The sequence below is a fragment of the Spinacia oleracea genome, chromosome 5 (genome assembly GCF_020520425.1).
Source record: "Spinacia oleracea cultivar Varoflay chromosome 5, BTI_SOV_V1, whole genome shotgun sequence".
Taxonomy (NCBI): domain Eukaryota; kingdom Viridiplantae; phylum Streptophyta; class Magnoliopsida; order Caryophyllales; family Amaranthaceae; genus Spinacia; species Spinacia oleracea.
In genome coordinates this window covers 532,961-546,130 of record NC_079491.1, presented here as the reverse complement: position 1 = coordinate 546,130, position 13,170 = coordinate 532,961, and the positions used below count along the sequence as shown (strand labels likewise).

The 13,170-nt window shown below is 36.0% G+C and overlaps 1 protein-coding gene across 1 annotated transcript; it reads right to left on the bottom strand.

Annotated features, from left to right (window-relative positions):
• Positions 1–10,297: 10,297 nt before the first annotated feature.
• On the bottom strand, positions 10,298–13,170 carry LOC110776402 (polygalacturonase At1g48100). Its single transcript, XM_021980966.2, has 6 exons — positions 12,426–13,170; positions 12,172–12,339; positions 11,922–11,966; positions 11,616–11,823; positions 11,421–11,502; positions 10,298–11,177 (listed from the first exon to the last, which is right to left on the bottom strand). Exons 1-6 carry the CDS (start codon positions 12,819–12,821, stop codon positions 10,673–10,675), a joined length of 1,404 nt encoding a protein of 467 aa, XP_021836658.1. The 5' UTR covers positions 12,822–13,170; the 3' UTR covers positions 10,298–10,672.

Here is a 13,170-nt window from a genome sequence, read left to right as displayed (position 1 = left end):
GACCAAGAAATGAGACCATTAGTACGATCAAATTCAACAACTTGTCAATTGTAATAGAAATGAACATGAAAGATGTGTGGAATCCTAAGTTGTATATCTACCTAGTCATCACAAAAATCTAAAATCACAATAATAAATCTAACTCGGCATTCAAAATTCGAGGTTTTTAAACGTTAAGTGACTTATTATCAAATTGGACACAAGTTAGCCAAATATAACAATTTGAGTATCAACACAGAACTTGTAGTGCCAATTTAGAGCATCAATTGTAACTCACTCTTAACCCCCTCTTAAAGAGAGAGAAAATTTAAGAGTTACCTCTTAAAAAATACGGTTTTTTCATGAAATGCCCCTGAGGTTTGCAATAATGCACCAAATACCCCTGCGCGTTTCAAAATTCATAGAATACCCCTATTTTTTCCAAACTGTTAACCAAATACCCCTATTATGACTTTCCGTTAGTACTCCGTTAAGTCATGTTTATAATTCATAAAATACACCTACATATAAATTTATTGCATAATATACACCTATTTATAAAGTTCTTTGCATCAAATACCCAAAATTCCTTTAAAACTGCAGAATTTGAATCCAACGGTTAGTTTGAATTTCTAATTTTCCTAGCAATGAAGTAGAGCAGTTTGTAACAAATTTCCAGCAATAAATAGGAATTATATTCCATAAAAAGCCGATTAATTTGCAGAGTAGCTTTACAAAAACTCTGATTATATTGCCATTGCCATATACATTTGAAAGTCTATAAAAGCTCTTGAAAATTCAAAGTAAGCCGGTAATAATACCCTTGCAATGAACATTTACAATCACTCTTGTACTACAATGCATCACATTCTTGGTTACCTTGCTTGAGCCATTTCCACCCTTAAGAAAGAACTACACCAATAGAACGCAAATTAGTTTTGCAGTCCCAATTCCAACAGCAAACCAAAGTAATAACTTTAAATATTCCGCCTTTAACCTTCATTTGATAATCTCTTTGCAGCTGAATCGTGTTTATGTCACCAGCTTTACAATAGAGCTTTAACTGATGACTGATCTTCAGAGTGTTGTTCAGAGACATGATATAATGATGTTCAGGAATTTGAGATGCAATGTGCCATAAAAGTAAGGTTCTTGGTAGCATAATTGGGTTAGAAACAAAGTCAACAATGCCTGCCCTGTATTGTTGTTTTCACACTTTCCCAGTCCATTTGTGGAACCCCCGCTAATTCTGACTATTCACCTAAACCCTTGCCTTCAGATCTCGTACTTCACAGTCTTAGATCTCTAATGTTCAAAACTTGATAGTTCCATACTTGATACTTAATTTGTTGTTTTAGAATTTAGATAACTATCAACTCTTCCCATTATTTCAATACCTTTCAACCCAAATGTAGTTACTCCATCATCACACAGTACCTCACAAAAATTGAGCGGCTTTCAAGCATATTTCTCTCTTCTCCCACCTCCCATGGCTTCCGATTCTCTCCCCTCCCCTGAAAATGGCGCCCATACCCCCAAGAAACCCAAGCTCAATCTGTCAATCACCTCCCCCTCCACCAACAACAACCACAAGAAGATCGAACAAGATCAAACCGCTCTCAAAACCCTAATTTCTCCCACCGAAATCGCCGCCGAATTCACCCACCATGACCACGCCAACAACAGACGTTTCTGGTGTTGTCCCTCCTCCGTCATCTCCGCCCAACGATGGTGGCAGCTCCTCTTCCTCCGCCAACCCGATTTTTTGTAATTCTCTCTCCTCCGCTCTGGGATCAACTCCTCCCGCCGTCTTCTCCTCCCGTTAATCAATGCCTCTCACCTTGATGAAATCTCACTCGTCGACAACGCCAATGGAGGAGATAGAGAGTTGACCGGGTCACCGATGCCATCGACGGTGCAACAGAGAAAGTCAAACCCTGGCCGAGGTTGGCGACGGTAGCAGGGGCGAAGATGGTGACGGGGTGAGGAGTGGTGTTGGTTCAGTGGGAGGAGAGAGAAAGTTTGGGTGGGTTGAGTGGGAGATAGAAAGTATGCAGATGAATGGGATTTAAGTCACATAAGGGTAAAAACGTAAATTCCTACTAACGGAGGACTAACGGACGTTAAGTCCAAGTGTATTTTATGAACAGTTGGAAAAAATAGGGGTATTTTATGAATTTTGAAACGCGCAGGGGTATTTGGTGCATTATTGCAAACCTCAGGGGCATTTCATGAAAAAACCGTAAAAAATAAGAGTTAACTCTTAGCTACCTCTTATTTAGAGGTTGATTGGGACTTCCTCTAAATAAGAGGTAGCTCTTAAAAAATAAGAGTTAACTCTTAGCTACCTCTTAACTCCAAAAATAAGAGGTACTCCCTCCGTTTCTTTTTGTTGTATCCGTTTCTATTTTAAGCGTTTCATATTGTTGTATCCATTTAGAATCTATTCTATTTTTGGACATACATTTTATCCTAAAATACCCTTACATTTCTATCTAATTACCAAAATATCTAAAGATTCTACCTATATTTCCACCTAATTTTCCCCACCCATAATATTTAAATCTTTTCCCTTCCCCATATACCCACTCTCTCACCTCCTTTATCACCCATCATTATCACTCCTCTCTCTTACCTTATTTCTTTATTATTTTCTCACTCCTTTATTTATTATAATCTCTTACACCCAATCATTTCTCTTTACACCCAATCATTACACTTATACCCATACAAACCAATATTCTAATTTTCTTAAAAAACACACCAGATTCCAAATGGATACATCAAAAAGAAATGGAGGGAGTAGCTTAAAAATAAGAGTGGGGTGAGGTGGATGGTTGTGGGGAAAATGTGCATGCTTTTGATATTTTTGTTTTTTTTTAATAGAAAATACATGTAAAAGTTGTTTAAGAGGGAGTAAATAAGAGATAGTTATTTCTTGGATTTTTGGTAGATAACTCTTATTAAGAGAGGTGATGAGGTGGATGAAGAGAGAGATTAAGAGTGGGTAAATAAGTGGTACCCTTACAATTGATGTTCTAATGACTTGCATTTGTAATTTTTAACAGTGTATTGATATAACAATATCACACTAGTCTCAATACCAATATCAAATTAACCGGTACAAATAAGAGTCATTTGTGTCCATACAAAATTACAAACCTCATTTAACGTAGACTTCCTCTATGGAATCCACCCTTCTTTTATAACGGGCAAGGTTTTCAACTTCGGGTGATGTTATTAATAAACTTGAGTTACACAGCTAATGTTCTATAGCAAGCAAAACGAATCTGCAGATAGCTAGCTAGAGAAGAGGGGGAGATTAAAACGCAAATCATATTTCATACTCTTAGATTAAGGAAAGGATCTACTTATATTATAATTTAATTTAATTAATTAATTCTAAATCTCAGAGGGCAAGATTGAGGTCCAACCCACTGTGAAATGAAGGACTTGGACTTTTCAATTGATCAGCGTCAGCGTCAGCGGTGGTGATCTCATCTTCATCCTCATCATTCACGTCATTAATCTTCCTCTTCTTCAAACCGCAATTGGAATCAGGATAATTATAATTAATTGCAGATTTATCAGAAACAACCACTGTTTGATCTTGACCGACGACGGCTCCCTGATGATGATGATGATGATGATGATGATGATCATGATGATGAACGTCTCTAAAATCCTCCCATTTAAAGGAAGGCATCCAGCTACCATGAGGTTGATTATTTGAATTTTTTTTGGAATTGAAATCCTTCTTCTTATCACCATTGTTATTATTATTATTACCACTAATATTATGATTCAGCACTAAATTGGTAGTCGGTTGAGGTTGATTTTGATTTTGATGATGATACTGATTGCGGAATTGGAGGAAAGAGCTTCGATGTTGATGAAAATGATGATCTCGAGCTTGATTGAATCTTCTAATCAACTCGTAAAACATATCCATCTTCGTTTCTTCATCTTCGTACTCAAATCCATCTGCTGCTGTTGCATCTGATCTTGACTGTGATCTTCCCTTCTCCATTTCTGATTTCATCATCTAACTCGCCTTAATTTCAACCTAACAATGTGTTTTTTTTCTATTGGGAATAGCAAGAGCTGAAGAGGCTGTTGGTTGGACTGGTTGAGGGATGGTTTTGGTCTTTATAAATAGGAGTAATTGTTGTAAGTTGTAACTCTTTTTATATTACTTTAATTATTGTTTCCATAGGACTCTAGGGGTCAACCCAAAAGAATTCCTCGTATTGAATAATGTTTTGTACTCATAGTAGAGTAATAGACTAGTTGGTTTGAATGTTTGATAGATCAAGTCATCAACTACAACCTTTTTAAACTATTAACCAGGTCTTGCCATAGTGATTAAGATTAAAGATTTGTCCGTTTATGTGCCATATTATGTCTCAAGTTCGAATAAAAAACTAACATTACATAATTCATCGTAATAATTGTCTATCTAACCATCTCAAATAGCCACTCTTGTCCTGTTACATAATACGAAGTACTAGAGAATAATACTTCGTACAATATTAAAAAAAAAAAACCTTTTAAATTTAATTTAAAAGTATCGTAAATTTAAGATACTGGTTGTTGATGTCATTGTTGTATCTCTAAAAATGTTCATTAGGATATTACCAAAAGAAAAAGTATCGTTGCCACATTTTCCATATGTAATCGGTACGCGTATGAAAGAAATGTATGTTTCCTACTTTTCTTCCTTTAATGAGTTTATTTATTCTTTGGAGCATCTTTTGCTGACGAATGGGTAATGACGTCAGGCAATTACATCATAGCAGTTTTGACGGAGGCAGAGCCACAGAGGTTTGGTGAGATGGGCCTGGGTATTACTACGGTTCACGGGCCTAATCCCGCATGTGGTTGGTTATTTTCTCTTTCTACGTAATTGGTTCAATTTTTTGTATGACTATTCTAGGTCTCTTGTCTCATTAGTTGGGCCCACATGGCGCTGGACTATATAATTTTGCAATTTCACTCCACAATTGCCAAGTTGCTTTCATTACACTTGATCAAGATTCAAAGTTGCTTACATTACACCCATAATTAGAAACTAAATTTATTAGGAGTAATAAAATTAGGAGCGAATTGTTGTATATTTAGAAATTGGGCATATGAGTGCTGAGAAGTTAATGGATTATGGTAGGTAAGGTGAATACATTTTTATAGTTTTTGATCTATTACAAATAAAGAAACGTGTCGGTTATTCTGAAACGGTCAAAAGAGACAACCGTATAAGTTATTATGTAACGAAGAGAGTTGTTTTGAAGTAAAATAATTCACGTTTCACAATTGAGCTGCAATTTTAAGTATTGTACATGCATATAGTCTTCCAATTTTCCATAAAACCTGGTTGATGGATGTGTCAAATAAAACATCCTAGATTCCTAACACAAACGAGTAGTTAAGCTATGTGGCAAAAGAGTTACGAAGTACTTTTTGCACTATTTGCACTATTTATGAGTAACTTTACTTGATGTTTTACTGATATAAAAAGCAAATGCAATTATATAATTTGTTTTTAGATTAGTCATTACACACTGTTAATTTCATAATATAACGCTTGGTCGCTTGCATATATTTTTTTTTTTTAATAAACAATTTGTTGATGGTCAAAGTTATGTGTTGACAAACATGTTAGGTCAAACTTTAACCCTTAAAAAAAAACACAGGGGCCGGGGTATGTATCTAACACCAACAAAACCATTGACAAATAAGAGAAGCTAAGTGAAGTTATGGAAATAAATTACATTTGGATCAAGGGTGATTCAGAAATTTCATGTGTGTATTAGAAATTTGGGCAGTTGAATAGCCTTTTGCTAATTTGGGCATGCAATTCACAAATAATTTTGTTGTAAGCTTGACTAGCATTATTAAAACTATAATCCCATTTATTGGTAACCTCATCAGCTAACACAACAGTCATTGACAGATCATTAAACATGCCCAACGATGTCATCAGATGCTTAAACTATGACGTATGCCGCGAAACCACAATATGTACTTACGGAGTACTAGTACAAGTATTCATGTATTCATTTACGGAGTATTTATAAACTCTATCCATTCACATATGAATAACGTTTTGTATTTCTTGGCATGAAAATGACAGTACTAGGAGTAGGGGCTAGGGGCTAGGGGCTAGGGCTGTTAAACGGGTAACGGGTTGGTAATAGGTCGGGTCTAATCGGTACAGTTCTACTCGAATAATATTTTGTGCGGGGTCATTTTGTTCATACCAATTGAATGTGTAATTTATTTATTTTACATAATTTTATTTTTTACAGGTCGCCGGTTACCTGTCACGTCATTTTTGTCGCATATTGGTAGAATCAGGTCAGTTTTTGACAGCCATATGCAAAGTTGCTGGTCTTGGGCCTTTTGATGCCAAGGCAGCCTTGAATCCTTGGGCCTTGGCCTTGTATTCTTGCTTGCTTTGGCCCTTGCTCTTACAATGTCATTCCATATTTTCAGCCTTGATTTGGCCTAAATTCCCTTTTAATTCTTTAGTTTTAGGTAATAGATTAATTTTTCTTTTTTGATCAAAAGATAAACAAAATTAACAAGTACAGAGGATTGTTTAAAATTGATAATGGTAACCAACATCTATTTAGTAAACATGAAGAAGTTCTTCACTTGCCATTTAACTACTCCTTATTTCTTAATTAACTATCCCCATATATTAACTTTTTTTGGGCCCTATGCGATTGCACTCTCGGCCTACCCCTAGAGTCGGACCTGTATTTTATTTATTTTGAATGAGTGGCAGGCCCGGCCCTACGGGGTAGGCGAGGGGTGCGACCGCCTAGGGCCCAAGGCGGAAAGGGACCCAAAATAATTGTCTATCCAGTAATTTAGTACTAGTAATAAACAACGCATTAAATAAACATGTTATTTCCTTGGCTCATTGGTAGAAAGTATGTTCTAAAGTTTTGATATTTACTAGAAGTCTAGGGTTCGACTAGTAAGTTTTTATTGATTTGAATTCAAAAATATAATGGATTTCAAAAAAAAAAAAAAATTATTATTATTTCAGTGACGTATTATTTTGGAAGGGGCCCAAATCCCTTATTTCGCCTAGGGCCCTCAAAACGTCAGGACCGGCCCTGATGAGTGGATAGATAGGTCGGATGGACCTCCTTATATATCTAGCCCGATTTGTCACCCGATCCATTCATCATCCGTTTAACATCCACTTTTATTCAGATTTTCATCCATATATCTTGATCTGGTAAAGTTCAGATGAAAATTTGAACCAAAAAAACAAAGTTGAGATGAAATTGTCAGCCTTAGAGGAGACTGAAGCTATTGGGAGCATGAGAGTCGCATTGCAGAGATGGTACTAGGATGGGATAATGAGATAATGGACGGTGATCATGGGTTGGGTTGTTGGGTTCCCAATTCCCATACCTTTTCTCAAATGACCAATTAATTATCATGTTTTAACTTCTAAGGTTACAAACTTACCATCAAACCATGCATGCAAATTATAAGTATTTTTTTGTTTGTATGGTTTGGAGATGCTGATGCTGATGCTGACCATGCAATTATTGAATTAATTAAGTTTAGTTAGTGGATTCTCTAATACATTCTCCAATCGATTCCTTTGTCAGACATTCCCTAATCTCACCTTAATTATTCTCCTTTTACTTTCACTTTCACTTTCACTTTCACTTTCCTGTGAAGACATTAACAAAAAGCAACCCTTCACCGCCCCCCCGCCTTTTTGTCATGTTGGATATATATGCACCATTCACTTTGATTTAACTAATTATGTTTTAGACAGACTCAATCCATTATTGGCTTATTATACAAATTAAACTGTCAAATTACCCAATCTTTTTTCTGGATAATTCATCATCTATCTTATCTTATGCATGTATAGGGCGCCAAAAAATATAATCTAACTTAGGAGTTAGGATTATTTGCGTTGGTAATATGATACTCTAAATAATGTACTCCATGTATTCCGTATAATAAAATTATAATTAATGATAGTTACGAGTTAGGATTATGTGGGTTTGGTAATATGATACTCCAAATAATCTACGTACTCCACTTCTTAATCCTTATGATAATGTACCCATAAATAGAGGAGGAAGTCAAAATCGCAATCTGTTATGTTTTTGTAAAAACATAATAGCAAAAAATATCAATGAAATATAAAAACATGTTTGACGTTATGATGTGTTTGCTCATACATCACAGCATGCCGTCTCGCCGACCTCTAAAAGGAGGGTCTAAAGGCCTAAAGCTGAAAAGAACATTCAAACAAAATGACTACATAAGGAATTAAGGATTAAGGCCGGTGAACTTCAACTTAGGCACTAGGCATACCATATATTATATATACAGATGATGTTTTTATCATAGGAAGTATACGGAGTACTTAGTCAACGGCATCCTATCATGGGAACGCATTCCAAGGAGCTACCTAGAATGTGGATCGATCAAGTTTTCAATTCATCACAATTATATCCGAGGTTATGCCCTACATATTCAAGTATGGAACTAAAGTGCGTAGCCCGTTTGGGTGCTTCTGGTGCCAGGTAACAAAATTGGAAACCGTTTTTTTGGAATCGGGCCCGTTGGGCGTTGGGTATCCGGTTACCTAAATCTATATAATATAATTAACACTTTTTTGGGCCTTCTTAGAGCATCTTCAATGGTTGTAGATAGGGACTAGCTTGCAATTTTTAGAAATTTCAAGCTACTAGCTTGACCATTGGAGTTCAAATGATGAATTAGCTTGGCCAAGCAAATTAGCTTAAACAAGCTAATTTGCTTGAAAAAAACTGACCAATGAAATAATATTAAATAAAAAATTATATTTAAAATATTGATTGACAAATATGACTACATTAATATCAAGCTAGTAGCTAACCATTGTGGTACTAACTAGCTAAAAATAGAAATAGCTTGATATATTATATGGCATGACAATCTAATTTAGAAATTAGCTTACCATTGAAGATGCTCTTAGTTGGTTTTTGGTGGGCAAAGTTCTCATGCTCCTTGTGTTTTTAAACACGGAAATGGTAGACATATTTCACTTGGTTGTGATGTAACAAATTCTATCTAAGTGCCTAAGGCTAATTTTGGTAAATTTAGCGTGCTTTGTCGTGTCGTGCATTATCGTGCTTTTTCCAAAAAATTAAGGCTCCGTCCCGACCCACGGCCCACGACTTCGTGCTCGGGCCGGGCCGGACATGAAAATAGCTTTATGTAAAGCCTAAGACCTAGAATTTCAATTCCTTGAAAATTAGGAGAGCCCCCCAATCCAATACTAGTACATGATTATTATTATTATTATTATTATACGAGTTCCTCCTATGCGCATGAAATGAACTCTTTCTCAAAAAGTTGGGATTCCACTTCTGTTTCTGCCTCCCCTTTTCAAGATTCTCATGCTCATGTTTTATTATATGCCTTCATTTAATTCTTTTGATCAACTAGCTCTTACGTTTTCTTTGTTTCTTTACATTATATTTAAATTATAGCATTATGATAAGTTGCCAACTTGCACTTATATATGTTCTACCTAAAATACAAATCACCACTCCTTTCACCTAACTAGCTAATACAATAATCCTCACTAATGTAAATTAGGTCATCAATTGTACGTCCTTTTTGTACTTGATTTACATTCTACCACCCATATTATTATATCCACAACATGCACATACTTTAAGCTCATTTTACCTTTTCTATAATGCCCTAAAGGGTTAATTAGTTAACTAACTAGACCAGACCAGAAAAAACTAACTAGATCAGACCGGAAAAAGAAAAAAAATACTTATAAAAAACATTCAAATTAGGTTAGACTAGAAAACATTAGACCATAATAGACCATAAACTAAAAATATCAAATCAAACTAGAACAGGTGAAGAGAGCAAAGTACGGAGTATTGAGTACTGCGTATTTGTTTACCCTAGTACGGAGTATATTAATGTTAAAAGTGAATATTCTGCAGTTTGATTAAGGTTGAAATGTGATGCGCTTTGTGACTGAATTAAGAAAGTGAAACTCTGATTGTGCAGACACTATGAGCTAGCCCCAACTGCTTTATGATTGGCCTCTTTTATGCGTTGATCTTTGCGCCACACTTTGCTCTTATTTCACTCCCATTTGCAAATTGCAACAACCACACATCTATCTTTGTTTAATCTTTTCGAGGTCATTATTTGAATGTTTACAACTTAACATGAAACAAATTTTGAGGATGATTTCCTTGTTTTTTCTTCACAAACATACTGAATGATAATAAAATCAGCAATACTTGGGAAAAGGGCTGAAATATTAGGATAGAAAAAGCAATACTTGTATTATTAATTGATGCATCAAATGCAAGGATAATAATGGTAATTAAGCCATTAATCAACACAATGTCATTAAGCTTAATAATAGCTTCATGTCACCAACATGGTCGAGAACTTGAACAAGAGAAGACACACAGAAAACAGAACGTACAAAACCACTGAGAAGCTACATTAGCCTATTACTATTACTATTACTATTACAATTGGCATTCCATACCAGAAAACTAATCAACTGTGTTACTATTACAACAAGAGAAGACTAAAAACCTGCTTCTCCTTGAATAGAAACTCAGACACACCAAATCCAATTCTTCTAATATCAAATGTATATACAATTCAATCTCATCTATCATCATCAACAACGATCAATGCCGCTTTCCAGGATAGGTTGAGGTGGAACACCCTCTTCCAAACAGGAAACAGGAGGAATTGTGACTGAATCCAAACTCCCATAAGCATTCCAGCAGAAAGGATCTAACATCATTTCCCCAACAGCAGGAAGAAGCTCAATATCTGACAGTGTAATGTTTGAACAAGGGACTGCATCACTGCACCCAAAGTGCATTGGAGGGCTCCTAACATCGTATGTTCCTTTTAGACCGGAATACACAATGTCAGTTACTAAGACTGCTGAGGTTTGGTTGTTGCAGCCTTTTCCAAGGCAATAGAATTGGTCAATTATGATTGGGTTCCTCACTGAGTCCATTCTTATGTTATCAAATGTAATTCCTGATACCGCACCTGATCCTCCTTGCCATGTCTTGATCCGAACACCGTTGCTGGTTTCTCTCATCAATGAGTCTCGGACGGTTACATTGTGTACACAAGCTCTTGAATTATGGTTTCCTAGGCTCCCAATACTAAAAAATTAAGAACAAAATTTCACATCATTTTCTCACTAAAACCGTTTCATAATGTTCTCTACGGTTACTATTTACACAAATGTTAAGACAAAAAATGAATAGTTTGTAAAAAGGTGACAACTGACGGAAAGTGTAAAGAACATTAGGAAATAGACTAAAACGGAAAGTGTAAAGATCATTTTGAAACGGATGTAGTAGTAAAATACATACGTAAGATAATAGAATTGAAGGCAAGCATACCTGATTCCATGACCAAGTCCGCAAGTGATGTTTCTAATGTCTACATCGTAGCAACCAGAGCCAATTGAGACACAGTCATCGCCTGCATACATACATACAAAGTTACAAACAGGGATAATGTTTATGATGATAACTCTGCGGTTATCAAGTATGGATTAAATGGGAGGAAACTATATGTTATGGTAAGATACTAACCATTGAAAATGAAGGAGTTATATATTTGGACGTTATTGGTGTTTTCAATGTGAATTCCATCAGTATTTGGACTCAAAGCTGGAGCTGTTATATGAATTGACTCAATATGGACAGTGTGACAAACATCAAATCTGAAGTGGAATTGAGGACTATTCTGGATTCTCAGTCCTTTAACTGTCAAGTTTGAACTCTCAAAAAATCTAAGTGCCTGCATCATATAAACATAATATAATAGTAATTAAGCTAGCTGCAACTAACAAAGATGTTAAATTTTTTACTATTTTATTTGGGATGATGCTTGCTTACAATAGGACTATCACAAGGACCAGGCAGTGTGGTTCCATTAGGTCCCTGCATGAAAACAAAACAAAACAAAAAGTATATGCACCAGTAATATATGCTAAATGTCGAAAATATAGACACAATTAAGTTTTTAAGGTAGTGATTAGTTCTTAAGTATTGTACAAACAAAATGGACCAAATAACTAATAACTCTCTTTTGACTTAGGTCCGACCCGACCCCGACCCCGACCCAATGAACAAGTCTAGTTATTACCTTGTGGGGTTTGCAAGGAAGATCCCACCATTTTGCTCCCCTTCCATCAATTCTGCCTCCTCCTTGGAGTGACATCCCCTCAACTCTGTAGAAAACCAACCACTGATGCTTACTAGTGTTCTTGGGCCACTCTTCGGGCCCATCTGGTGGCACAACTGACCCGTCAATCTGTTGTCCATACAAACTACCATTAGGTAAAGATAGTAATACAAATGTTTTACCCTTGAAGTTGGAAAACAGTGAAAAAAATGTACCTGAAAAATGATGTTACTTTGACAAGGGCCTGAGAAGATGGTAGACTGAATCATGAAAGTGTAGCCACTAGGTGCATGTAATACAGAAGGTTCAGAATTATCAGTATTACTACAAGCTGCATCCCAACTTGCCTTAAACGACGCCGTATCATCAACAATGCCGTCGCCAACTGCACCATAACTCCTAACATCAAAAACACCACTAGGAAGATATGCAGGTGCATCAGCAGGATCATCAGGTTGTGGAGATGGTGGCAGGGAAATCCCCGATGAAGGCGGAGTTATATAATGTCCATGTTTATGTCGTTTATACGTGTGTTTATGGTGTCTAGCATGGGAGGCATTTATGGTGAAAAGAGTAAGAAGAAATAGCAATGTCAGATGGAATTTCCCCATCAAAAAATGCAGTTAAAAAGAACAAACTAGCAAGGAAAAGCCCTGCTTAAAAAGAGAGATGAAAGCAAGTTGCAGAGTGTAATTGGGTAAAAGAAGAAAAGGATACAGAAAACCTGAAAGGCTGAAACAACACTACAACAACCAATATGGTACTACGTTAGTCCATATAGTTGTATGATATATATACAAATAAGTTATAGTTTGATAACATAAACATTGGGTAATTGTGTTAGTGGGGAAGAATATAATAATGTCACGAAAAACCGACCAAATTTGTAAAAACAAAAACAAGCATGCTTTGCTTTTGAAAGTGAGTGGGATGTTGCAGAGACGACGGTTATGGAAAAGA